The following is a 24741-nucleotide window of genomic DNA, read 5'->3' on the forward strand; positions in this document are numbered from 1 at the left end:
CTTCTGTAAAAAAAAATAGAAAAATAAAAAAAATAAAAAATTTAAAAACGACTCAAATATTTACTTTGGAAAACTGAGAGAAAACTTTAACACTGTCAAAAACCATCAAATGCTACTGTCAGCATTTAAATTACTGTGAATACTATTTGATATTTATTTCTGTTAGAGTTCAGTGTTATAAAGTTTTCTTTGCAAACTTATCTTTGGGCTCAAAGTGTAGTCATTTATGTATTTATTTATTTAACCTTTATTTTTTTAACAGGACTAATACTAATGAGATGCTAAGTCTCACAGTGGAGTCTTGACCAAGAAAGCAACGTATAAAATGTCACATGACGAACAAACAAAGAACAATAGAAAACAACAAGCAAACATAAAATCTGTCTATAAATTTTCAGTGTCCTGCTGTAAACACAATCAGAGTTACTTTCTATAAGGAAACTGTTCTCTCCATTCCCTGACAACTTCTAATGAAATTAAACATCGATTGATGAATTTCTTTTAAGACATTAGTGTGATTTAGAGAAACAAAACAAATTCTGCTTTTATTCTGAAGGCAAAATCCTCAAGCTTCCGGTATTTACACAGCTCTGTGTGTTTAACTTGATGCAGCTGAGGAGCTTACCTGATCCCATATTTCCCACCATGCACCGCAGCAGAGGCTGTGCCGGATGGTCCTGCCCGGGGGGAGGAGGCCACCTGTCGGTCAGATCAGACTCAGTCCTGGGGAAACGAATCAGCATGGACGGATAATTCATTAAAAACTGTTCATAACATTATGAATGCTCCACAAATACAACATCTCAAATCAATATAAAAATAAAAGCTAATAATGTTTATTAAATCAGCTTAAAGTGAAAACTTTGGTTCTTTCTCTGAGTGACTGAGATCATTTAAACATGTCTGAAAACATGTGTTTGGTCTGAAACACTGAAACTTACATTTACAGACCGTCATGGAGCTAAGCAAACATTTTAAAGGGATATAAACTGAGGACTTCCTGTTGTCTGAGGTGGGATCGTGCAGCAGGGGGATTAACTGAGGGTCCGGCTTCAGGCCTCTTAGTGTCACTTCAGCTCAGCCCGGGCCGGACTCAGGTCTGAGGAAACAATCAACTGAAGTGACGCTAAGACGTCGCTCCAGCAGCTTAACATGAGGAGACTGAAGCAAAGAGGAGCTGAAGGAAACCTCCTGCTGCTCTCTGCTCCTGAGGAGGAGGAGGAGGAATGAGCTTTTCATGTGAGGAGGAGGAGAAATGAACATTTAAAGCTGTTTTATTGTTCTCGCTCTCAGCGGGGTGGGTGGTTTAATCTGATATTTAGGAGGAGTCATGAAAACATAAACGTGTCCTCTGAGGCCCAAAGCTCCTGGAAAGCTCTGCTCTTATAAACCTGCAGACTCTGATGAAGGTCAGACATAAAACCAGTCTGTAGATGGCGCTCTTCCTTTATCCACTCACTAACAGGCTTAGAGCTCAAACCAGTCAGCACCAGCTCCAGACCGTCCACATGAAACAGAACCAGGAGCTTCCAGGCCCGGTCCATTTCACACACACTTTGGTGGAACTGAAATAAAGAGTCATCAGGGAGGCAGCTGCAGAGAGCAAACCTGTGTGTGTGTGTGTGTGTGTGTGTGTGTGTGTGTGTGTGTGTGTGTGTGTGTGTGTGTGTGTGTGTGTGTGTGTGTGTGTGTGTGTGTGTGTCTCTGACAGTTATATGATCCAGTTGACAGACGGCTCAGCTGTCAGGTGGGCAGCGAGGCCGTGCAGGCAGGGAACGACCATATAAGGTCATCGGTCCCCGGGGATCCTCCTCCAGGACGCGCAGCTCCTACTGCTCCTCCTGCTGCCCCTCCTGCTGCGGTTCAATCAGGTCTGGGATCAGGGTCAGGGGGTCAACTGATCAGGTTCCTGTAGGGTCTGAAAAAAGGTCCTCCTTAAACCAGAGCTGGATGTAAAGCAGGCCGAGGGCTGGGAGGAAGACCAACGGCAAAAAATAAAACCAATAAAATCAGGCTCAACAACTCCTGACGAATGTGTTCGTCTTAGCTTTAAGATTTGATTTATTTTTACAGGATTGTCCTTTAAATCATAGTCTCTCATAAAAATTATCGTTTGTGGAATTAAAAAAAAATTAAATCATGTTTCATGTTTTTATTATTGTCTGATTATAATGACAGACGCCCAAATGTTCAGTTTATGTGATACAAAATCAGAGTGAAATCAGAATTTTATATCTTTAAAAATGATAACACTCCTTTAACACGACGTGAAATCAACTAAAAACCATCTGTTATAACCTCACAGCTTCAGACGCTGTAAACAAACTGTTTCAGAGTGTTTTGTTTTTGTTTACAGGATAAAAACGTTTCATAAACACTCGTCACAGCAACAAGAAACAGACATCATCAGCTTCATAAAGAAAACAACTCAGTCAGTAACGTTTGTCTCTGCAGGACTGAAAATAAACCAGCAGGACACAGCTGAACACGGTCAGGGGGGAAAGAAGCAAGGCATCATGGGAAAATGAATTTTATGATATATTCTGTAAAATAATGACACAGCTCAAAAAAATATTCACTTCGAGCCAAAATGACCACTGTAAATCCTGCATAATGCAAATTAAAATTAAAAACATAGTTTTAGACTCAAATATTTATAAGTTTGAGCGACAGAGAATAAACATTCTCCTCTTCAGACACTTTGACTCAGAAAAAAAGTGATTCATCAAAAAGAGTAAAAATAAAACCACTTCCTACATAAAGACTATGTTTTCCTTTTAGAAGTGAAGACACGTTAAAGAACGACACGTGGAGCAAACCTGCTTCATGGTGTCAGAGACAGGGACACCAAACATGTCCCACAAACCCCTGCAGGTCAGAGGTCAGAGGTCACCTCCCCCCTCCTCCTCTGCTCCTTCTCCTCCTCCTCCTCCTCCTCCTCCTCCTCCTCCTCCTCCTCCTCGCTGCAGAAAATAGAAAAGCTTTTATTTGTTCATCTGTTACAGGAAAACGTTGACGTTAAAGCTCCTCATGAACCCTCTGAGCTGAAACACGGAGCGTCTCTGCTCCTGGAGCAGCTTCATCACGGACTGAGGGTCTGATCCAACAGGAAGTCCACTTTGAGACTTTAACTCTAACTCAGTCTGAGCTTTCCTTCCACAGCATGAGCTGACACACTGTAAAAACTGAAGTCAAGAGAAAATTTACTCATATTAAGAAATTATTCTAGTTTCAACCAAATTTCTCCTTTTCCATCGGCAGATTTTATTTTTATCAATGATTCAGACCTCATTCAGTTTTTAATTAACTTGAAACAAGACAATTTTCTGGACTGATCAGGAGAAAGTGGCTCAGACTGAATTAAATAAATTTTACTTCAAAATCAGAGAAAAACTCTCTGATCAGATTTCAGGTTTTTCATGGTGCAGTCAGAAAAAACGTCATTTATGAAACAGGAGCAGAGCCTGGTCGACCGCAGACAGCTGAGAGAAAGAGAACACTCTGTGTGTGTGTGTGTGTGTGTGTGTGTGTGTGTATGTGTGTGTGTGTGTGTATGTGTGTGTGTGTGTGTGTGTGTGTGTGTGTGTGTGTGTGTGTGTGTGTGTGTGTAAATGGAAAAGCATTTAAAAAGAACACAGGTGTGTAACACATGACTGCATGGACACGTGAACACAGACACATCAAACTATTCTAACACACACACACACACACACACACACACACACACACACACACACACACACACACTCAGTGTAGTGACACCTGTGGCTGGTAGTGGTAGTGTTATTTCAGGATAAAGACTCCATTTCCCATGAGCACCGTCACCCTGCTGAGGTGTGTGTTTGTTTTCTTTCCAACTCGACTTTTCTCTGCTCAGACTTTTCCCAGCATGCATCCTGCTCTGACCTCCTCCTTCAGTTTCACAGTCAGCTCCTGTTGGACCCGACCACAGAGAAACTCCTGATAATCCCTGATAATCCCACAGTGAACGCTGGATTATCAAACATTAATGATAAAAATTAAACTCTTTAAAGATCTCTCAGAAACTCTTTGTCTTCACTGAGCTTCCTGTTAAAACCTGCAGTTCCTGATCTGTCCACTAGTCTGTCCTGTTACCATCTGATTACTAAACGTTTGGATGTTCAGGGAGACGCTGGATGAACGGATGAAAGGATGGAGGGATAGAAGGATAGAAGGATGTAAGGAGGATGGAAAGAGGAAAGGATGGAAGGATGGAAGGATGGAAGGATATAAGGATGAAGGATGAAGGATGAAGGATATAAGGATGAAGGATGAAGGATGAAGGATATAAGGATGAAGGATAAAGGATGTTAGGATGAAGGATGTAAGGATGTAAGGATGAAGGATGTAAGGATGTAAGGATGTTAGGATGAAGGATGAAAGGATGTAAGGATGTAAGGATGAAGGATGAAAGGATGTAAGGATGTAAGGATGTTAGGATGAAGGATGTAAGGATTAAGGATGTAAGGATGTAAGGATGAAGGATGAAGGTTGTAAGGATGTAAGGATGTAAGGATGTAAGGATGAAGGATGAAAGGATGTAAGGATGTAAGGATGTAAGGATGTAAGGATGAAGGATGAAGGTTGTAAGGATGTAAGGATGTAAGGATGTTAGGATGAAGGATGTAAGGATGAAGGATGTTAGGATGAAGGATGTAGGTTGTAAGGATGTAAGGATGTAAGGATGTTAGGATGAAGGATGTAAGGATGAAGGATGTAAGGATGTAAGGATGTAAGGATGTTAGGATGAAGGATGTAAGGATGAAGGATGTAAGGATGTAAGGATGAAGGCTGTAAGGATGAAGGATGAAGGTTGGAAGGATGTAAGGATGTAAGGATGTAAGGATGTTAGGATGAAGGATGTAAGGATGAAGGATGTAAGGATGTAAGGATGAAGGATGTAAGGATGAAGGATGAAGGTTGGAAGGATGTAAGGATGATAGGATGTAAGGATGAAGGATGTAAGGATGAAGGATGTAAGGATGAAGGATGAAGGATGTAAGGATGATAGGATGTAAGGATGTAAGGATGAAGGATGTAAGGATGAAGGATGAAGGATGTAAGGATGTAAGGATGATAGGATGTAAGGATGAAGGATGTAAGGATGTAAGGATGTAAGGATGGAGGATGGAGGAGGAGCAGACAGACTTGTAGCTGAGTGGATGGAAATCAATCCCTGGAGCAGGAACTGGATCTGGGAGGACCTGCTGGACGGACTAAAGATAGAAACCTGTGCCTCACCCCGACCCCCCAGCCCGTCTCCAGGGGTCACACAGGAGGCTCGTGTTTCAGGAGGACTGGCCTCCACCACCTTCACCAACCACTTGATAAACCAGTTACATAATCCAGAAGTTTCTCTGCAAACTCCTCGAGGCTCGGCTCAGATCGAGCGTCTCAGGTATTTCAGCGACGTGAGAACACAGAGCGTCAAACCGTCCCCAGAGTCCACTTCCTGTCGCCTCTTAATGAATGACCCCCGGGCACGGCGCCCAAACAGGACGCTATGGAGGTTTCTTCATGTGAGCATCAGAGCGTTTATCACAGAAGCTCACAGATGGACAGAGTTACATCACTTTATTTATTTATTTATTTATTTAGGTAGCCAATCAGCGTTGATGTGGAGAAACTCAAAGCTTGGAGTGTTTTTCTCCAAACTCTGGTCTGTCTCTGGTTTCCTGCGTCGTACTCTCCTGGTCTCATTGAACCAAACACCTTCACTCCTTCTCATGTGGCTCTGCTAACACGCTCTGCTAACACGCTCTGCTAACACGCTCTGCTAACACGCTCTGCTAACACTGCTCTGCTAACACGCCCTGCTGCTTCTCGCCGCGCGGCGAGCTGCTCGTACATACATTGACAGGGTCGTCTTACACATGCCTGCAGCTATTTGTGGAGGCCTGGAGCTGTTAACAGGAGTTTTTCCTGCTCAGGACTCAGAGTCTGAAACAAACTGTCCTGGTCACTTCAGAGCCGAGTCAGCTTCATACGGCTCAGATACAGACGACCAATCAGCAAAGAGCGCCACACGGTGAAGACTGAATAAACCACAGGCTGGTGATAAGCAGTAAAACCTGTCAGGGAGTCAGAAAGTCGTCCGTCAATCTGTAAAACGCTCAGTGGGAGACACAGATCTCATTTTGAGACTGAAAACTTTCCACAGATCAGGAGCAGATACTTTAAAACAGGAGTCAGAAACTTTTACAGTCACAGGAGACAGCTAGCTTCAGATCAGCTGGGTCAAAGACATTAATTCTTTATCATTCTACTTTATCTTCACGATAAAGACGATAAGGTGTATGGAATTATAAACACAGTTAAAATCTGATAAATAGTTGTCTAAACCAGACAATTTTTTCTGTTGCTTTCTTTTTTAGAGAATTTCTGAAACTGCATATGTGATGTCTTGTTTTTTAATTTTTTTTTTTTTTTAGTCTAAAAAATTTAGATTTTTTTTTAAATGATTTTTTTTAATGGATTTCTTAAAGGTATTTTTTAATGATTTTTTTTATTTGATTTTTTTTTATTTGAATTTTTTTATATGATTTTTTTAAATAAAATCTTTAAATTTTTTTAAAAAAAAATGCAAAAAATTAAATAAAATAAAATGAAATTAGAAAATTACCAAAATGTCAAATTTAATAAATCCGTAAACATTTCAAAAAATGTTTGAAATCTCAAAAATCTGCAAAACTTTCAAACAATTTAAAACATTCTAAAAAAAGCAAAAAATTAGAAAAACTGCAAAATTTCAAAAGTGTAAAAATGTGCAAAAAATGTTTAAATATTATAAATTTGAAGAAATTCCAAATTTTTTAAAGAACAGTTGAATTTGAGAGCACATATTCATAATAGTGTAAAACTCATCATTTAAAAAAAATATATTTGCTAATGTTTTGCCACGTATCAAGTGTAAATGTTCAGGATTTAGTCTCTGGTCAGTCTCTGGCTCTGCTGCTCTTCCTGCTGGATCAGAGGAAAACCTGTTCCTGTCTGGTGCTGGTCTGTGTGGCCCGGTCTGCCAGTTGTTCCTGGCACCGCCCACGTGTGAATCTGTGAATGTTTGTTACCCACCCCCCCAGGCCTCTGCTGTGAGGAGGAATCTGCAATCAGGCTGGAGTCCAGCTCCAACGAGGCTCATACCACAAGGTCTGAATGAGTCCAGAGTCCAGAGTCCAGAGTCCAGAGTCCAGGGTCCAAGTGTGATCCAGGAAACTCTACTTCAGGGATGATGGAAAGAAAACCAAACATTTAATCTGAATACACAAGTTTGGACCATGATACACACAGTTAGAGAAAGGTGTCATACACACACACACACACACACACACACACACACACACACACACACATACACACACACACACACACACACACACACACACACACACATGCACTTCCTGCTAACATTAAAACACAGACTGCAGCTTCCTCTAAAACATATCGAGGCCTGTAGGTCCCCGTGTCCTCCTGCAGCCTGGAGGAGTCCATCAGAGCTTTGATTCTGAGTCTGAGTCTGAGTCTGAGTCTGAGTTTGTAGTTTTCTCTGAGTCTGAGTCTGAGTCTTAGTCTGAGTCTGAGTCTGACTCTGAGTCTGACTCTGAGTCTGAGTCTAAGTCTGAGTCTGTGTTTGTAGTTTTCTCTGGGTCTGAGTCTGAGTCTGACTCTGAGTCTGACTCTGAGTCTGAGTCTGAGTCTGAGTCTGAGTCTGAGTCTGACTCTGAGTCTAAGTCTGAGTCTGAGTCTGAGTCTGAGTCTGTGTCTGATTCTGACTCTGACTCTGATTCTGAGTCTGTGTTTGTAGTTTTCTCTGTTTCTGAGTCTGAGTCTGAGTCTGAGTCTGAGTCTGACTCTGACTCTGAGTCTAAGTCTGAGTCTGAGTCTGAGTCTGAGTCTGAGTCTAAGTCTAAGTCTGAGTCTAAGTCTGAGTCTGAGTCTGAGTCTGAGTCTGACTCTGAGTCTGAGTCTGAGTCTGAGTCTGAGTCTGACTCTGAGTCTAAGTCTGAGTCTGAGTCTGAGTCTGAGTCTGAGTCTGACTCTGAGTCTAAGTCTGAGTCTGAGTCTGAGTCTGTGTCTGATTCTGACTCTGACTCTGATTCTGAGTCTGAGTCTGTGTTTGTAGTTTTCTCTGTTTCTGAGTCTGAGTCTGAGTCTGAGTCTGAGTCTGAGTCTGAGTCTAAGTGTAAGTCTGAGTCTAAGTCTGAGTCTGAGTCTGAGTCTGACTCTGAGTCTGAGTCTGAGTCTGAGTCTGAGTCTGACTCTGAGTCTAAGTCTGAGTCTGAGTCTGAGTCTGAGTCTGACTCTGAGTCTAAGTCTGAGTCTGAGTCTGAGTCTGTGTCTGATTCTGACTCTGACTCTGACTCTGATTCTGAGTCTGAGTCTGTGTTTGTAGTTTTCTCTGTTTCTGAGTCTGAGTCTGAGTCTGAGTCTGAGTCTGAGTCTGACTCTGAGTCTAAGTCTGAGTCTGAGTCTGAATCTGAGTCTGAGTCTAAGTCTGAGTCTGAGTCCGTGTTTTTAGTTTTCTCTGGGTCTGAGTCTGAGTCTGACTCTGACTCTGATTCTGAGTCTGAGTCTGTGTTTGTAGTTTTCTCTGTTTCTGAGTCTGAGTCTGAGTCTGAGTCTGAGTCTGAGTCTGAGTCTGAGTCTGAGTCTGTGTCTGAGTCTGAGTCTGAAAGTCTTCCTGGCTCTGATTAACGTCTCTCTGCTCGTCAGCTTCAGATTCATGGTCAGAAATGTTTCACACACAGTTCCTGCTTACATAACTGTCCTTGGTGCTGCTCCCCCCGGGGCAGCTGCAGGTCCTGGAGCTGACGACATGTGTGTGTGTGTGTGTGTGTGTGTGTGTGTGTGTGTGTGTGTGTGTGTGTGTGTGTGTGTGTGTGTGTGTGTGTGTGTGTGTGTGTGTGTGTGTGTGTGTGTGTGTGTGTGTGTGTGTGAGTTCTGGTGGATAGAGTGACAGTCTAAACTGGGAAACTGGATCTGTGCCACAGGATCCAGAACAGGTCTGAGTGAGCAGGACCACAGCACATGAGGGTCTGTGTGTTCTCCAACATGTGATGATGGTCACATGTTCACGACCAACTTTGTTCATGTTCAAACCCTCAGGGCTGTAGGGAGCTACAGTCCATCCCAGCTGTCATTGGGCACAGCGTACACCTGGACAGGTGACCAGCCAATCACAGGTCGGGGGACACATCAGCATCATGGCTTCCCTCAGAGGGTCAGGTGTATCTGTCAGACAGAATAACATGAAGATAAATGTAAATAAATGTTAAATAAATCCAACCACTGCTTTAAAAGTCCCCCTCTGAAACAGACCTCACAGCTCAGACAGTTTCTCTGCTGACACGCTGTCGGTCGGTGCTTTCCTGAACTCATCCTGCTGTGGTCACAGTTTGCGTTTTAAATCTTTCTCTGTTTGTTGATTTTCTTGAAGGATCCCTTTGGCGAGCTTAGCTCTGTGTTTGGGGTCAAAATGTTGACGTAGATTTTCTCTTTGACAAACACCATGGCCTCGTAGCACAAAGACAGACCAGTTTTCCTCCTTGAAGCTCAAACAAAGATCGACCTCCCCATCTTTCCTGAAACAGCTTCATCTGCACCAACTCTCCTCCTGGACGTTTTGGGATCATTGTTTATTTCTCAGTTCCACTGGTTCAGAAAAAAGCTCTGATGTAAAAACGTTAAGATCTGCAGGATGCCGTCATTTTGCAGTAACATAATCTAACTTTTGGTGTCCCACAGGGATCTATCTTGGGACCCAGATTGTTTATTATGTATAGTAATGATATATGTGAAGTTTAAAAAAAAATGCACTGTATCCTGTTTGCTGATGACACCAGTTTGTATTGTTCTGGACAAGATCTTGAGCAGCTTTTGGATACTGTGGGAACTGAAGTTAAAATATTAACAAAGTGGTTTGATGTTAATATAATTTGAATAAAACTAAATATTTTATCTTTGAAGATAGGAAAATAAATACACAGTGTCACATAAAAATTGGTGAAGTAGAAATTAAGAGGGTCTATACCACTAAGTTTTTGGTAGTTAATATTGATGACAAACTTAATTGGAAATTACATATAAATAATCTAAAAACTAAAATATCAAAAATTATTGCTATATTATATAAAATTAAAACCTCTGTAAATCAAAATGTTTCATATCTTGTATGATTTGCTCATACTTTCACACCTTAATTATTGCGTGGAAATATTGGGGAATAATTATAAATCAAACACTCAACCGATTTTCCTGCTGCAAAAGAAAGCCATCAGAATTATTAACTTTGCTAATTACAGAATACTTTAAAATGTCATGATCTTGTTGATTTTAACACGGCTGTTTTGATGTATAAAGCTCACAACTTAAAGCTCCCACACAGTCTCCAAGATCTGTTCAAACTGAAAGAAAATAGATATAGTTTCAGAGATTCTGGTAACTTCTATAAACCCGAAGCTGGGACTAATCTGAAAAGTAGATGTGTCTCTGTTTGTAGTAGATTCCGTCTCTGGGTCTGATTGAAGACCTGGGTCTGTGTCACAGAGTCCGCCCAGCTCCACCCTGAGGTTCACCCTCCGTCACATGATGGGTGTGATTTAACATCCATCCACGGTTGGATTACTGAGGTCTATCAGGTTACCAGTGGCTGTGGCTGTGGGGGTGGGGGGTGGGGGGCTGAGGCTGGCAGCAGGACCTGGGTCCAGGTTTTACATCCAGAGAGAGATCTCAGCCCAACGACCAACGACCAGATGAATTTCTCACAGAGACCAAAACACAACGAGCAGGAAACGACTCCTGCACTGTTTATAAACACACACACACACACACACACACACACACACACACACACACACACACACACACACACACACACACACACACACAGACACACACATGGTTCAATGGATCCAGATTCTCCTCCTCCACCTTCAGCCTCCTGCAGGAGCGTCTTCACCTCCACCTCAGGGAGCGACAGGTGAGAAGGTCACAGCTGATGAAAGATCATCGTCCGTCATGTAACCTGAGACTAAGAGGTTAATTTAACTGCAGAGTCTGAAGACACACACTCACTCTGCTCCTCTGGTACACTTATGAAACACAGGGGTGGGGGGGGGGGGGTGGGGGGGTACAGTACGTCTGCTCACAGCCTCACACCCAGAACCAGGACTCAGCTCCACCTGCTCCTCCCAGACCTCAGGCTGACTAAAAACAGGAGGAGCTGGGACGTTAAGGTACTTCAAACCAGACCCAGACTCCAGCAGAGACTTTAGAGTCACACACTGAACTGTTTGCTGGGTTGGAGGAGGAGGAGGAGGAGGAGGAGGAGGAGGAGGAGGAGGAGGAGGTGGAGGAGGAGGAGGAGGAGGAGGAGGTGGGGGTGGAGGAGGTGGGGGTTGATGGTCAGAGAGAGATGAGGAGTTTCTGTCACCAAATCCTCTCCAAAGATATTTCCCCTAAACAATAAACATTAAAGTCTAAAAAATGTTTTTGAGTGAAAAAGTAACACAAGCAGGTGAGATTTTCAAAATAAAAGTCTTATTCTTTAAACAAAGATAAATGTTTTCAAATCTAGGATGTTAAGACAATATGGGGATTAGAGCTAAAACATGAAATCACTTTTTGTTTTTGAAGATAAGAGGAGTCTACACAAAGATCTTTGATGGATCCTTGTTTTATTTTTTGGTTATTTTCTGTTTTTTTTTATTTATTTATTTTTTTTATTTGTTGTTATTATCTTTTTACATTTAATTTAATACATTTGATTTAATTTAATTTAATTTAATTTAATTTAATTTAATTTAATTTATTCTAATTGGATTTAATTTAATTTAATTTAATTTAATTTAATTTAATTTAATTTAATTTAATTTAATTTAATTTAATTCAATTTAATTTAATTTTATTTAATTATGTTTAATTTAGATTAATTGAATTGAATTTTTGTAATGTGTCATGTTGGCCTGCAGCTATTTTACATTTTTTGCACAGGGTGATTTGTAAATAATATTTGTGAGGGGAGGAACAGACATAACACAAACTTTTTTTCTTTCTGCTCTCTTTTCATTCATATGTGTTAGTTCTGTTTTTGTCCTTAATGTTTTATATTTTGACAGAATGAAACAAAGTCAAATCAAAGCAAATATATATGGTGTTTTTTTTCTACTCTGTGATGGGGGTGAAGAAAGTAAAGGTCTTTACGCTGTGTTTATTCTCCTGTATCTGCACCATGAAGATCATACACTGAAAAAAAACTGAATCTTATCAAGTGTTTTTGTCTCTTTTTAAGTCAGAAATGTCTTTTCAGAGTAAATCTGAGCCACATTCCCCCGATCAGTCCAGAAAAATGACTTATTTCTAGTTATTTAAAGACATAATGAGCTCTGAATTACTGTAACAAGTTAAAAAAATTGCCACTGGACCAAGAGAAATGAGCTTTAACTAGAATAATGTCTTAATACAATAAACTTTTCTCTTCTTCCATTGGCAGATTTTTTCCTTGTTACAGTGATTCAGAGCTCATTTTGTCTTTAAATAACTTGAAATCAGACATTTTTCTGGACTGGGTTTTTCTGCTCAGCTGATGTGGATCAGACTGAGTCTGAAAAACATTTTCTACTGAAAATAACAACGTGATAAGTTCAGTTTTTTCACGGTGTGTGTGTGACTCCTGTTTCCTGGGTGTAACTGGTATCTAACTCTAAGCATAATGCAGCAGGGTTAGTGTAAAGGCTCATGGGTCCCTCGGCAGCAGTCGTGCAGCAGTCGCGCAGCACGCTGGCAGGAGGTGAAAGGTTGGAGCGGTTGGCTGCAGCTGTTGCCGCGTCTCTCGTCTCGAGTGTTGTGTGAAGTTGGTCCTTTCCTTTTACAAACCCAGGAGACCCCCTGTGACCAATCAGAGCCAGGGACCCAGAGTCCGGCCGGCCAATGAGGACCAGGGTCTGGGTATAAAGGCTTCAGTCCATCAGCTGGCAGAGTTGGGCAACCCCTACATTTGGTGGACCGGATCTGATCCCAGGATCTGTTACCTTTCTTTCTCCTGAGCAGGTAAAGACACAAACGCTTTGGTTTTTCTCTCATTCATGGAAAAAGGTTTATGGTGGTTTTTTCAGAAGGACTGAAACATTTAGAGAAACGTGTTAAAAAGTAATGACAGATTTCTTTATTTGTGAACTCTGGGATCATTTTTCCACCTGAGTTTTTCTTTTCCTGGATTCCTCCATCTTTTTTTTCCTGCGTCTGGAAACGAGTCGGTCCATGCACCGAGCTCCTGAGCCAGTCCAGAGAAACGTTTCACGGTCAGACTTTGCACGGGGTGAGGTGGAGTCAGTGCGAGCGCGGTGTCAGCCTCACAGCTGAGACTTTCTGTCAGCTGCTGCTGACGCCAGCAGCTTCCTGCGCCTGTGAATAGTTCAGGAGCTGGATTTAGTCCTGGGACATATGGAGCCACCCAGCAGGCACGCAGCGCTCTGACCTTTAAGTGTAGGAGGTCACAGGGGGTCCAGCTCAGACCACAGGCCGGGCTCCGACCCCGGACTGCAGACAGGGACCAGCTCATCAGAGGTTTCCGCTCCGAGACGTGGATCTCTGGAGTTCACTGAGAAACAGAAAGTTGGCTCAGTCTGAGGCCGAACAGAGCCAGAGAGGAGAAACCATTCATTCAGTCTGCAGGAGGAGGTGCAGGGGGAGGTGCAGGGGGGAGGGAGGCTATTAATAACCTGTGCAGGGGGGAGGAGGAGGAGACAGGTGGGGAGGGGGAGAACAGCAGGAGGAGCAGCATGTGGTCGGCACAGCTGAAACACAGGAGGAGGAAATGAGGAGAGGTCTCCTCTTCACCAGACGCCTCATAGACCGGGCGCTCCAGAGACTGGGAGACGCCCCCCAGAAGGAGACCGGTACCCCTTAGACCTGCTTAGACCTCCTTAGACCTCCTTAGACCTTCTTAGACCTCCTTAGACCTCCTTAGACCACAGAGCGTTACATCTGTACCACAGGAAAACAGCGGAGAAACTTTCTGAACAGATGAATCTTTAAACGTTTCAGATAAAAATGGTCGTTTCTCTTTTTCTCCTCCAGGCGAAACAAAAGTCGCAGCCATGGCGAAAAACTGCCACAACGACTACAAGATGAAGTTCACCCTGGACGACGAGTTCCCAGATCTGTCCCTGCACAACAACCACATGGCCAAGGTGAGCACACACACACACACACACACACACACACACACACACACACACACACACACACACACACAGTCACATGACCGTGCGATCACTGACGCCTCTCTGTGTCATCCTTTGCAGGTGCTGACCAAGGACATCTACGGTAAGCTGAGGGGCAAGTCCACCCCCAGCGGCTTCACCCTGGACGACGTCATCCAGACCGGAGTTGATAACCCCGGTAAGAAACACAGATCAGATTAGATCAGATTAGATCAGATTAGATCAGATCAGATCAGATTAGATCAGATTAGATCAGATTAGATCAGATTAGGAGTGACAGACTCAGAGAAACACGCCACCTGACGCGTCCCCCCCCCTCGCCCCTCAGGCCACCCCTTCATCATGACCGTGGGCTGCGTTGCCGGTGATGAGGAGTCCTACGAGGTCTTCAAGGATCTGCTGGACCCCGTCATCTCCGACCGTCACGGTGGATACAAACCCACCGACAAGCACAAGACCGACCTGAACTTCGAGAACCTGAAGGTAAGGATCCCTCAGACCCCACAGACCCCACAGACCCCACAGACCCAGTCCAGGTCCACGGGGGTCTGAACCAAACCCTGACACCTTGTTCTCCGTCCGTCCCCTCAGGGTGGCGATGACCTGGACCCCAACTACGTGCTGTCCAGCCGCGTCCGTACCGGCCGCAGCATCAAGGGATTCACCCTGCCCCCCCACTGCAGCCGTGGAGAGCGCAGAGCCATCCAGAACATGTCCATCGAGGGTGAGTCTCAGACCTCAGACCTCAGACCTGAGACCAGGGGGATCTGTTTGACCCTCAGACGCTGACTCACCCCCTGTGTTTGTCTGTTTGCTCCTCAGCCCTGGCCAGCCTGGAGGGAGAGTTCAAGGGGAAGTACTACCCCCTGGACGGCATGACCGACGCCGAGCAGGAGCAGCTGATCGCCGATCACTTCCTCTTCGACAAGCCCGTGTCCCCCCTGCTGACCTGCGCCGGCATGGCCCGTGACTGGCCCGACGCCAGAGGCATCTGGTGAGAGACGAGCTGACACTCAGAGTTTCTGTACCGATAGGATCAGGATCAGGATCAGGATCAGGATCAGTCAGACACACAGGGAGGGCAGTTCATTCACAGCTTCAGGCTCAGTTTGTGGTTTTACTTTGACCTTTCTGTAACGAAACCTCAAAGGTCAAAGTGAGACCCCTGCCTGGTCCAGGCTCTGACCTCTCTGGTCTCTCTGGTCCTCTTCCTCCAGGCACAACGAGGGAAAGACCTTCCTGGTCTGGGTGAACGAGGAGGATCACCTGCGCGTCATCTCCATGCAGAAGGGCGGAAACATGAAGGAGGTCTTCAGACGTTTCTGCGTTGGTCTGCAGAAGGTGATGCTCACACACACACACACACACACACACACACACACACACACACACACACTCACACACACACACACAATGATGAGTTAGAGCAGGGGTGTTCAACCTGTGGCTCTGGACCCTCATGCGGCCCTTTGACTCCTTTGCAGTGGCTCCTTGCAGCTTTAAAATATATCATTTAAAAAAGGTTGGGTTTCTTTGTTTTTCTAACAGAGGATATTAACGGCACAGACAATAAGTAAAATCATTATAAAACATTTTGTACTGAGAATGCATCACCTATTAAAATAAAGCTTTTAATTTTGGTGATTTAAAAAAAAAAAAATTTTGATTGTTTTTCTTTTCTTTTTTTTTTTGACATTTTTGCAAAATAAGAAAAAGGAGTTCCACTTTTTTTTTTTGAAGATTTTGCAAATTTTTTATTTGTTTTTTTTTATCAATCCCCCTTTTTTTTTTTTTTTTTTTTTTATAATTTTTAAAAATCAAGCAAATTTTTGAAATAGCATTAATTTGTTTGTTTTTTTTTGCTAATTTATGACATTTCAGCCAATTTTTTTAAATTTTCGACATTTTTTAAATTCTTTTTTTGTTGTGTAAATGTTGTTGTTTTTTTAATTCAAAACTTATTGAAATTTCATTTTGAATTTTGCAAATTCATAAAATCTCTGGCATTACAAATTTCTTTTTTTTTTTCTTAAATTGCAAATTTATTAAAAATAAAAAACTAAGAAATCACCTGTACAATTCTATAAACACAAAAACTTCTTGTTTCGATTATTATTTACTAGATTCTACACTTTTTTGTCTTAATGTGAAGATAAAGTAGATTTTGTGGCTCTTGGATGACTTTAATCCAGGTGAGCTGAGGGAAAACGGCTCTTTGGGAAGTAAAGATTAGAGTATCATCATCATCATCATCATCATCATCATGGTCCCCCTGCAGGGTGTAAACACTCAGTCAGGGTGAACTCTAACCCCGTGCTCTGTTTCTGCCATCGCTGCTCAGATTGAGGACATCTTCAAGAAGCACGGCCGCGGCTTCATGTGGAACGAGCACCTGGGCTACGTCCTCACCTGCCCCTCCAACCTGGGAACCGGCCTGCGCGGCGGCGTGCACGTCAAGCTGCCCAAGCTCAGCACACACGCCAAGTTCGAGGAGATCCTGACCAGGCTGCGTCTGCAGAAGCGTGGCACAGGTACCGGCGTTAGCCGTGTCGTGTGTTAGCATGTTAGCATATTAGCCAATGCTCCAGGCTATGAAGCTCAGTCATAGCTCTCAGTTTTCAGATGCTAACTGTCCCTAAACATGGCTCAGGTTTAGAAACAAAAAGACTTTCTGTGAGTTTGAACGTTTTGCTGTTAGCATTGTTAGCTTAGCTCCTGATCAAAATAAAGTCAGAGGAGTTTTCTGTCATTTCCTCCTCAAGAACAGAAAACCTTAAGAGGACAAACAGTTTAAATGTGTTTAAAGACACAAACATGAACAAACTCAGACAGTTTTTAGTTTAGGAAGAAGATGTTTTGTTGTTGTTTACATTTAGAGCTCCTCAGTTTACCGTAACTCTTCAAATACAGGAGCACCGGAGAAAATTCAAACAAACTTAAAAAAGAAAAGATCATCGGTATAAGGATCTATGTGTAATGACCATTTATTTATTCATTTATTATTATGTTTATATTTAATTATTATTCAGTTATTTTAAAGTCTTTGGTGAAAACATTACGGTCATTACTGTAACTCTTTAATGAAAAAATTCAAACTGCTCCTTTAAGGAGAAAAGACGAGCTCTGTGGCGTTACCATGGTGATGACGTCCAATCACAGACGATAATCAGATGGTTCAGACATTAACTGATGAAACTGTTTCCATTACCGTAACTCTTCAACTATGAGGGCCAGTGAAAATTCAAACAGTTCCTGAAGCTAAAACAGATCAGACATGGACGATGAAGAGCGTCTGATCGCAGCGTTTCTGAGTCTCTAAAGATAAAATCAGGAGCTGAGGGTTCAGACATCTTTACCTGTTGATGCTTGAGGACACAGGTCTAAGCCCCGCCCCCTTCTCCTCCTCCTCCTCCAGGTGGCGTGGACACAGCCTCCGTGGGTGGCGTGTTCGACATCTCCAACGCCGACCGTCTGGGCTCCTCCGAGGTGGATCAGGTGCAGCTGGTGGTTGATGGCGTGAAGCTGATGGTGGAGATGGAGAAGAAGCTGGAGAAGGGCGAGTCCATCGACGGCATGATCCCCGCCCAGAAGTAAAGAGGACAGACGAGGACTCAGTGACTGTCTGTGTTTGTTTTTTTATTTTCTAAAAAATCAACGGGTGGCCTTGTTGTAAAGTTATTTTACTGGTTTCGGCCGACTGGCTACTTCCTGCTTCTCTCCATCCTGAAGACACTCCACTTCCTGTCTGCTACTCTCCTTTCCTCTTTCCTCCCCACCTCTCCTTCCTTCCTTCCTGCTCCCTCTGTCTGACCTCCGTCACCTGAACCACCTCTCCTCCATCATCTCTGTAACATCCTGGGATCAACCCGTGCACAGTCTGCTGGAGGCTGTGCGTGTGCACCAAAATCTGTTTTTGGTTGTAATATAAAACTGGACGATTAAATTTTGCCCCATGTAACAATCAGAGCGTGTGTGTGTCGTGTTTTTCTTTCTGCAGAGACAAACGGACAGGAAACCAGAGCCAGGGTGAAGTCTTTATTTCATGTCACACGTTATTTCCTAGGAGACATGCAGGAGCGCAGGTCCACCGTTAGTTTCAGCCCATGAGTTTACGTGAGGGGGTGACGTCTGCAAACACGCCGAGCTCAGAGGAGCAGAGAGGAGCAGAGAGGAGCTCAGAGGAGCAGAGAGGAGCAGAGAGGAGCTCAGAGGAGCAGAGAGGAGCTCAGAGGAGCAGAGAGGAGCAGAGAGGAGCTCAGAGGAGCTCAGAGGAGTTCAGAGGAGCTCAGAGGAGCAGAGAGGAGCAGAGAGGAGCTCAGAGGAGCTCAGAGGAGCTCAGAGGAGCAGAGAGGAGCAGAGAGGAGCTCAGAGGAGCAGAGAGGAGCAGAGAGGAGCTCAGAGGAGCTCAGAGGAGCAGAGAGGAGCAGAGAGGAGCTCAGAGGAGCTCAGAGGAGCGCGGCTCAGTCTGCAGAGCAGGTCCAGAGAGAGGCCCGCTTCACACCAACAGGAGGTTGTAAAGACTAGTCCTAAATCACAGCTTCACGGCTCCAGACTGAGGCTCCAGACCTGCTCCTGGTCCTGGTCCTGGTCCTGGTCCTCCTGCAGTCTGCTGGGTGGGGCTGAGCTCAGATCAGATCTTTGCTCTTCAGAGCAGCAACCTTAAAGTTTAGAGTCCCAGGCGTCGTCACATGAACAAAGCAGCTCAAAGGAAATCCAGAAAGCTCGTTCCTCCGTCGTCTCTGAGCCACGCCGAGCATCACATGCTTCAAAACCACAGAGAGGAGCTGAGGCAGCAGGAGGTTAACAGTCAGATCAGTCACAGTGAGGATCAACCTGCTCCAACAGTCCCAGAAACCCTGAGCCCAGAAACCCTGAGCCCAGAAACCCTGAGCCCAGAAACCCTGAGCCCAGAAACCCTGAGCCCAGAAACCCTGAGCCCAGAAACCGGCAGACACAGAGTGTGTTATTCAGAAAGATGGAGCTTCAAGTAGGATTGATGAGGACAGAGGATGAGGATGATGAAGGAGCTGCTGAGGGTGGGGGGGGGGGGGAGTAAAGGCATTTCAAGCGTCAGTCGGCTCCAACCTGTGAGGTCATGTGATTTTCAGAATAAAAGCAGGATTAAAAAGGTGACGTACAGACAGCTCAGGCTGAAATCAGAAAGAGCTCAATAACTTAACAACAGCACGAGTCAAACACAGAGCCCTGTTAGAGGGGTGTGTGTGTGTGTGTGTGTGTGTGTGTGTGTGTGTGTGTGTGTGTGTGTTGCACTGTATTTGAGGGCGTGATGAGGAGTGATAAACTCAGAGATGAAGGTGAAGCAGTTTTTAAACCTTCACAGGAAACAAAAAGTGTTTTAACCGAAATCATTTCTATGATATCTTGAGACGTAAATCACCTTCATGAAGTGGCTCTGACAGTTAAAGGGACAGTTCGTCTTTTTGCAGCAGCTGTTTGTGGTCGAGGTGTAAAACTCAGAAGATGCTGCTCAGCTCAGATCTTTGACGGAGAAACGTCCAGAGAAGCAGAACCTGAGTTTTCTCATCGTTAGATAAATTAATAAGCTGATTTAATGTGTTCATGCTGTTAGCATCATGTTGCTGTTATGTTTTAGCTTTATTTTCACCCTCTGATTCATGAGATATGATTTGTTTTCTTCTGTTTTTTTCTTATGCATGAAAATAGATTTTTTCTTGACGTGCACCTTATTTAAAAATGAAATGAATCCTGCTTTTTTTGCTTTTTACGCTCTGAAAAAATCGTAACTTTATATATTTTATAGCTGATAAACTTTTAATTCTTTAAAAACTTTTTTAACCCTCAGAGGAATAAAATCCAGACCCCACCGTACAGACCGCAGCTCGTCGAGGAAAAGAGGAAACGGTTTCTGCTCCTGGTCTCTGAGCTCAGCAGCATCTTCAAGTCTCCAAACAGCCTCTTTAAAACGTGAACTGTCCCTTTAAACTGGTGCATGTTGGCCTCAGAATGACGCGTCCTGATTGGCTGACAAACCCTGTGACTGTGGAGTTAAAGGACTCTGTGTCTGTGTGATAAAAGAAGAAAGGTAAAAACTTTAATGACATCATTCCTCCAGGTGTTGGATTCGCTCGTCTCACAGCGGCTCAGCTGCGCGGTGTCACCAACAGGAAACAGTTTCCTCAAACGTCACAGAGCGAGCTGAGCTGATCCTTTCAGTCTGTAACAGCTTCTGCATTTCTGCATGTCTCTCTCTAGAGGCCGGGGGTCACACTGCGCCCTAACTTTAAATATGTGAATGAGGACAGAGTCAAACTTCTGCCCGATAAAAATCTTCAGAGAAAGAAAAAAACAGTCTGAACACAAACGTCTCGTTAAATAGCAGCTGGTCAGAAAGGAATGATGACAAAATAAGATCCAACAGGAAAAACACCAGAGTGAGCAGCCTCATCACTCTCTGCCCCGCCCTCAGCAACACAAGCATGGACGCCACGCTCACGGCGTGCCCACGGCGAAATCACAGCGAGCTCACAGCGAGCTCACAGCGAGCTCACGGCGTGCTCACGGCGTGCTCACGGCGTGCTCGCGGTGTGCGGGTCTGAGCAGGATGAAGGTCTCTGACCTCAGAGGTCACAGGTGGTCTGGTTTCTGCAGGGGGGGGGGGTCTATCCAGGTCTGCTATGGTTGGTGGCGTCTGAAGAAGAGGGTCTTTGGCGGAGGCGAGGCATCGTTAGCCACGTCAGATGAGGAGGAGTCCAGAGAGGAGGAGGAGGAGTCTGCTCCCTGTCCCTCCTCCTCAGTCCTCCTTGTCCATCATCCGGTCTTGGGTCTGCCCCGCCCCCTGTCGCCCTCAGAGCTCCAGCTCTTTGGACACTTTGGTGGCAATGTCTCTGAAGGCTAACGGTGCCCCCCACAGGCGCTTGAACCTCACGCCGCTGCTCTGGCCCAGCCCGCTGGGCAGCTGGCAGACCTCGGCCTCGAAGGCCACGCGGGCGCCGGCCGCTCCGTGGGTGCAGGACAGGAGGAAAGGCCCCGCCAGGTGGACCTGACAGCCGCAGCCCTGAGCCGCCTCGCGCAGCGCCAGCACCACCTCGGCCGGGTCGCGCGGGCTCCGCACCCTCACATCCCAGCCGCATCTGGGGGTCCGGGGCTCGGCCGCTTTCTGATGCCCAGGTAGATGGCGACTGGAGGAAGGGGGCGGGGTCATGCAGAGATGGGCGGGGGGACAGAGGACGGGATGATGGGAGGTGAGGCAGAGGGAGGCGATCAGATGAGGAGAGATTTGAGACAGAGTGGGAGCACGTGGAGTAAGAGTGTGTGATGATGAAGGAGTGTGTGTGATGATGATGGAGGAGTGTGTGTGATGATGGAGGAGTGTGTGTGATGATGATGGAGGAGTGTGTGTGGATGATGAAGGGGTGTGTGAGAGGAGGGAGAAGGAGAAGAAACAAAGTCAGTTTCACACATTTTTGATTTGTCTTCACAGCTTCATGATCTCAGACTCAAACTCTTCCTCTAACGTCGAACACAAACTTCTCTACAGCAGAGACAGAGCTGAAAACTAATCCCACCCCTCAGAGAAACGTTCATGACCAGGGGTCTTCAACCTGTGGCTCTGGAGCCTCATACGGCCCTTTGACTCCTCTGCAGTGGCTCCTTGTAGCTTTGAAAATAAAATTTATTAAAGATTTTTATTTTTCTTAATTATGGTGAATTTCTCAATTTTTTTGACATTTTTTCATATTTAGAAAAAAAAAACTTTTTTTATTTCGCAAATTTTAAAATGTTAACATTTTTTTTTTTTTTCAGCTGGCCAAAACAGAACTCACTCAAATAGGAACCCAGTTCTCGCTAATTTGATTCCTAAAACCTAACCCTAACCCACTCTATTCCTAGGCCTAAACCTAACCCGCCCTAACCCCAGGTTAGTTGACAATCTTTAAAAATTAAACAATAATTGTGTTAGGGTAAGCTTTAGGTAAGTTTCTTAATTAATGCAAATTTTTTGGTTTTTCTTTTTTTTTTTTTTTTTTTTTTTTTTTACATCTTTTCATATTAAGGAAAAAAATCATGATTATGATTGTTTTTTTAAAATTTCTTTTTAATTTGACAAATTTTTGAAAATAAGCAGATTTATAAATTTCATTTTTTAACAGATTTATTTAATTTTTGCAATTTTTTAGTTTTCATATTTTTTTTTACATCTTTTCATTTTTAGAAAAAGAACATTATTGATTTTTTAATTTAAATTTTTATTTAATTTGACAAATTTTTGAAAATAAGCAAATTTATAAATTTCATTTTTTACAGATTTATTTAATTTTTGCAATTTTTTAGGTTTATTTTTTTTGACATTTTTTCATATTTAGAAAAAAAACATTATTATTATCATTATATATTTTTTAAATTTATTTATTTTTTAATTTGACAAATTTTTGAAAATAAGCAAATTTATAAATTTCAATTTTTTTTACATATTTATTTAATTTTGGCAATTTTTTTGAAGTTCAGATTCTTTTGCAGATTATTTATTTATCATGTTTTTAAATTTTGCTAATTTTTGAATTTTAAAATTATTGAAAAAATGTTGCAACTTATTAAAATTAGAAAAAATCCTATTGATATAAATTTTGAGTTTTTTGAAAATATTGCAAATTTACTACAGATAGAAAACTAAGACATCACAAGAACAATTTAATAAACACGCTTTTTGATAGATTTTTACTAAGTGTTGATTTTTATAGATTTCTATATACTGTTTAGTCTCTATTGTGAAGATATAGTAGATTCTGTGGCTCCTGAATGACTTTAATCCAGCTGAGCTGAGGAAACTTTGCTCCTATGAACCAAAGGTTTCAGACCTCTGATCATGTCAAACATTTCGTTCAGGGTTCGATGATAAAATGTGCAGAAAACGCTGGAGAATTTCAGTCTCAGAGTCCTGAGCTCCTGATCGATGCTCCCTGGCTCTGGTCGTACACACAGTGAGAGGGGGAGGAGCTTATCGATCAGTCATCAAACAGTCATCAAACAGTCATCAATCAGTCATCAAACAGTCATCACACAGTCATCAAACAGTCATCAATCAGTCATCAATCAGTCACCAATCAGTCATCAATCAGTCATCAATCAGTCATCAATCAGTCATCACACAGTGGTCTACGTCTGCTCCTCTTTCTACCACTCCACAGGGATCAGGACTTGTCTCTACCCACATCACGGATCTGGACTAAGGTGAGCTTTACCTGCTTTTACCCTGAGTCTGAACCTGAGGCTGGGACTTAGACTGAGACAGGGCTGAAGCTGGGGAGGCTGAGAGGAGTGAAACAACCTTTAGTCACAGGCGGCATGGAGGAAACACCAAAAAACCCCAAAACCAAACAGGATCAGGAGAAAGTCCAGACTCTGAGCTGGTTTCATCCTCCTGTTCGTCGTTTTTACAGATTTAACTTCGGACAAGTAAAAACACCTCATCAAATCTAAACCTTCACCTTTGAGTCTTAATTTAAACCTTGAATTATCTGAATTTGTTAATAATGTTCATTACTTCCAATCACACTCCTCTTATTTCCAACACACGTTGATCAAACGTGCGTCAGTCTGAAGTTTCTAAGCGTTGAGTTCACAGGACGAGACAGAAAATCTGAAATCTGAGCGTTTGTGTCTCACTTCCAGAAAAATGTCTGAATTCAAGATATTTAAAAACAAACATTCATGAAAAATAGTTTAATTATTTTAAATAAAACATTTTCTTTTTTCAGAAACTTGAAAAGTACATTTTCTTTTGCCACGCTGTCAGATTTTTATTTCTATTTTCACAGCGGTTCAGACCATTTGTCTTGAATTATCATAAAGTAAGTTTTTTCTGGACTCATCAGGTGAAAGTGGCTCTGACTGAATCTGAAAACACTTTATTTCCTGAGCTCAGACATCGACACTAAGACTTGGTTTGTTTCATCTCTCTGTTCGTAGTTTAACACAAACTGAGCCTCCTCTGTAGGAGCAGATCTCCTCCTGTCCTCCCCAGGAGAAGGAGAAAATTCACTTTTACAGGAGGAAAAAAGTTTTTTAAGGAGTTGAAGCTGGAAACAAAAACCACCTGCAGCAGGTCGTGAATCAGAAACAGAAAATAAAGTTCACTTTGGGAAAAATCTGCTGACTGAAATCACTTTATAATAAATTTATAATAAATATAAAGATGAAGCTCAGACAGTTTGTGGACAGGAGTCTGAGCCGCTGACGTCTCCATCAGAAGAAAAACCTGGATCAGTAAAATATTTGTCTACATGAAGTTAAGCTTTCATTTCCTTTATTTCCAGCTGTTTAAACCCCAGCAGTCAGATTAATTATTCAGATTAATTATTCAGATTAATTAATCAGATTTTATTCTGATTAATCATTCTGATTAATTATTATGATTAATTATTCTGATTAATTATTTAGATTAATTATTTAGAATCATTATTCAGATTAATTATTCCAATTTTATTCTGATTAATCATTCTGATTAATTATTCAGAATAAT

At 43.0% G+C, this 24741-nt stretch overlaps 2 protein-coding genes across 7 annotated transcripts in view; one reads left to right on the forward strand and one right to left on the reverse strand.

Annotated features, from left to right (window-relative positions):
* Positions 1 to 12990: 12990 nt before the first annotated feature.
* On the forward strand, positions 12991 to 18183 carry LOC141786563 (creatine kinase M-type-like). The gene is made up of 9 exons (XM_074665159.1): positions 12991 to 13065; positions 14095 to 14207; positions 14322 to 14418; positions 14569 to 14723; positions 14832 to 14964; positions 15063 to 15234; positions 15458 to 15581; positions 16582 to 16771; positions 17656 to 18183. Exons 2-9 carry the CDS (start codon positions 14115 to 14117, stop codon positions 17832 to 17834), a joined length of 1143 nt encoding a protein of 380 aa, XP_074521260.1. The 5' UTR covers positions 12991 to 13065; positions 14095 to 14114; the 3' UTR covers positions 17835 to 18183.
* A 372-nt stretch (positions 18184 to 18555) lies between these two features.
* The window catches only part of LOC141786564 (MAP/microtubule affinity-regulating kinase 4-like), a 53194-nt gene continuing 47008 nt past the window's right edge, over positions 18556 to 24741 (reverse strand). The window contains exon 16 of one of the 6 annotated variants that reach the window (XM_074665161.1): positions 18556 to 21400. In XM_074665161.1, the coding sequence (XP_074521262.1) occupies positions 21067 to 21400 (334 nt within the window). In that variant the 3' untranslated portion in view covers positions 18556 to 21066. The remainder of the gene's footprint in view (positions 21401 to 24741) is intronic. The other 5 variants (XM_074665162.1, XM_074665163.1, XM_074665164.1 and 2 more) reach the window with 5 other exon arrangements.

The sequence above is a fragment of the Halichoeres trimaculatus genome, unplaced genomic scaffold, assembly GCF_033239565.1.
Source record: "Halichoeres trimaculatus isolate MK-OKI-2021-1 unplaced genomic scaffold, fHalTri1.1 fHalTri1_scaffold_227, whole genome shotgun sequence".
Taxonomy (NCBI): domain Eukaryota; kingdom Metazoa; phylum Chordata; class Actinopteri; order Labriformes; family Labridae; genus Halichoeres; species Halichoeres trimaculatus.

Bases quoted from the DNA above. Each gene is read 5' to 3' on its own strand.
- LOC141786563 (XM_074665159.1), top strand. From the start codon at position 14,115: ATGGCGAAAAACTGCCACAACGACTACAAGATGAAGTTCACCCTGGAC. The intron at 15,235-15,457 runs GTGAGAGACGAG...CTCTTCCTCCAG, and splicing joins CCCGACGCCAGAGGCATCTG to GCACAACGAGGGAAAGACCT. The intron at 15,582-16,581 runs GTGATGCTCACA...ATCGCTGCTCAG, and splicing joins TCTGCGTTGGTCTGCAGAAG to ATTGAGGACATCTTCAAGAA.